Source organism: Cyprinodon variegatus, unplaced genomic scaffold, assembly GCF_000732505.1.
Source record: "Cyprinodon variegatus isolate N-32 unplaced genomic scaffold, C_variegatus-1.0 Scaffold406, whole genome shotgun sequence".
Classification (NCBI taxonomy): Eukaryota; Metazoa; Chordata; class Actinopteri; order Cyprinodontiformes; family Cyprinodontidae; genus Cyprinodon; species Cyprinodon variegatus.
In genome coordinates, this window is record NW_015150859.1 from 417,169 (window position 1) to 419,359 (window position 2,191).

General features: G+C 44.5%; 1 protein-coding gene across 1 annotated transcript in view; it reads left to right on the forward strand.

Annotated features, from left to right (window-relative positions):
* LOC107093068 (vacuolar protein sorting-associated protein 37D-like) overlaps positions 1–2,191 on the forward strand; it is a 52,364-nt gene that overhangs the window by 35,344 nt on the left and 14,829 nt on the right. The window contains exon 2 of the mRNA XM_015387888.1: positions 1,469–1,551. Within this exon, the coding sequence (XP_015243374.1) occupies positions 1,469–1,551 (83 nt within the window). The remainder of the gene's footprint in view (positions 1–1,468; positions 1,552–2,191) is intronic.

Consider the following 2,191-nt stretch of genomic DNA (forward strand, 5'->3'; position numbering starts at 1 on the left):
AGTTTTAAGGCCGATACCGATAGGGGGCCGATTATATCGTGCATCCCTAGTTTTAATGGTTATTTAGTTAAATATGTGGCGGTAATGTTTGGTTTATCTAAAGGTTTTAATCTGTTACTGTGTAAATGGATTTGGCTGTAATTTAAGGACAGATTCTAATATATCTGCAGTGAGGGGACTATAAATCTGATAGGAGTTTAATTATTATACAGCTATTCTACTGAGGGTAGTATTTGTTCACTTTACAATAAAAAAATAAAAAATTTTGAAAACTTCGGAATTCATTCTTTTCCTGCTTTGTGTGTCAACTGTACGGCGGTCTGCTGAAGGGTAGACCTGTTTGAATTCACAGCCAAAACTCTTCCGGTCTCCTTATTTTCATGGACTTGGAAGGATCCAGGCCAGGTAAACCGCGTCCTTGGAAGATGCAGCCCATAAATATGAACAGAGTCATAATTCTCTGTCTGAGCCGCTCAGACCCCCGTACAGCGACGACCCTCTGTCACTGGGAATCCCCATCAACAGCAGCCTCTGGCCCAGTCACCTCTTCGCGGTTTTCCGATACTGTTCACGGCAGCTGGAAGGCGGTTTTCACGTACGTAATCCAAACTGCAGGATCCAGGATAATAAAATCGAACATATTATCCGGCAGTTTTCGACATTGTAAGTTAATTTAGGCGTTAATAAACTGTTTCAGAGGAGTGATCATAGCGCTCTGCATCAGCAGTGCTGTGTCTGACTCCCTGCCAGCTCCCATATCAGCTTCTCTGATTGGTTGATGTGGCGCGTTGAGCTGCAAACATTTTACAAACTCCAGCAGCTGCTGCTTCTGAAGTGCCTCAGATGCTCAGAAGCTGATGACGCGCTCCTCCTGCTGCTCAGACGCGCTGCAGGACGTTTTTCTGCGCGTCAACCATTGACTTTGCATGTAAACCAACTGATTCTGCTGCCTCCAGCGTGTGCGGTCTGAACGTAGCATTAGTGCAGCTGAGGGACTGTTGGACAGAAACCCAGCGGGGGGGTATGGGGGGCACAGAGAAAACCTCATAGATCATACATCCCTGATTTGATTGAGGCTCCCTCCCTCTCTTGTTGCTTTTAAATCAAGGCCATGATCAGTTCCATCTTATTACATAATAGTGATGATGTGTGTTTGGAAATTGTTGTTTCTGCTTTTGTTCAATCTTTATTGTTCCGTTTCGCTGGATTAAAAAGAAATGAAACAGAGGCGTGGGAAAACCCAGGCTGGTGCCTCAAAACAGATTATATTTCCTGCTATTTCCCCCATTTTTATTCCAAGGCCAAAAAGTGACGCCCTGCCTCACCAGCACATTTAGAGGTTCTACGAGATCTGGAGGATAATTCTCTCCACTGTGGTTTGTTGGTTTTCTGGATTTCTCCTCCAGCCCCTGCTGAAGTCATACTTGATCGCTCTGCATGCGTCAGTGATGTTTCTCTGTCATTGCAGAGGCTCGCGGGCAGAGGCGCAGCTTGCAGACGGCGCAGAACCTCCTGCAGGAGGAGGTGGCACGTGGTGAGGAGCGCTCCGAGGTAAGATTCTCATTTTCTGCTTTAATTCCTCCTGAGAATTCATCACAGAGCTTTACTGATTTGGCAGCAGAGTTGAGGGGATTTTTTGTCAGAAAAAAAGAAAAACCCAAAACAATTCTGGAGGCTCCCTCAAATCAAGCCCACCCACTTCAATGCAAACAGCTCTCTAAAGCCGTCAGGCCTACTATACATACACAGAGCAGCCCCCCCAGCGTGTCAGCAGCCCCACTTCCTCCAGCAGAGCTGCCAGTGTGTAGGCTACACGTGCTCTGGCTGCTCTGCACGCTGTTTGCTCCCCTGAAGGCTTCATTTAATGTAATGGCAGCATGTTAGACCAACAATATGATGCTCCTCTAACTGTCAAAATAAGCAAATGAAACTAATCTGAAACAGATGGGGAATATTTACTGTCAATAAAAACAACTCCACTCTTATCTTCATCTCTGCATAACTTAAAAAAATGGGGATTCTTTGCTTTATATTTTGCTGATACTGTCAGCAGCATCTGTTATATTTGGCATCCCTGAAAAAGAAGCGTTTAAAGGAAAAGTCCGGTCAGCAAGGAATAATCAATGGATCAATATTTATACCTAAAACTAATACGTTTCTGATGATTTAATGAATTTAGTGTTAATCAGTA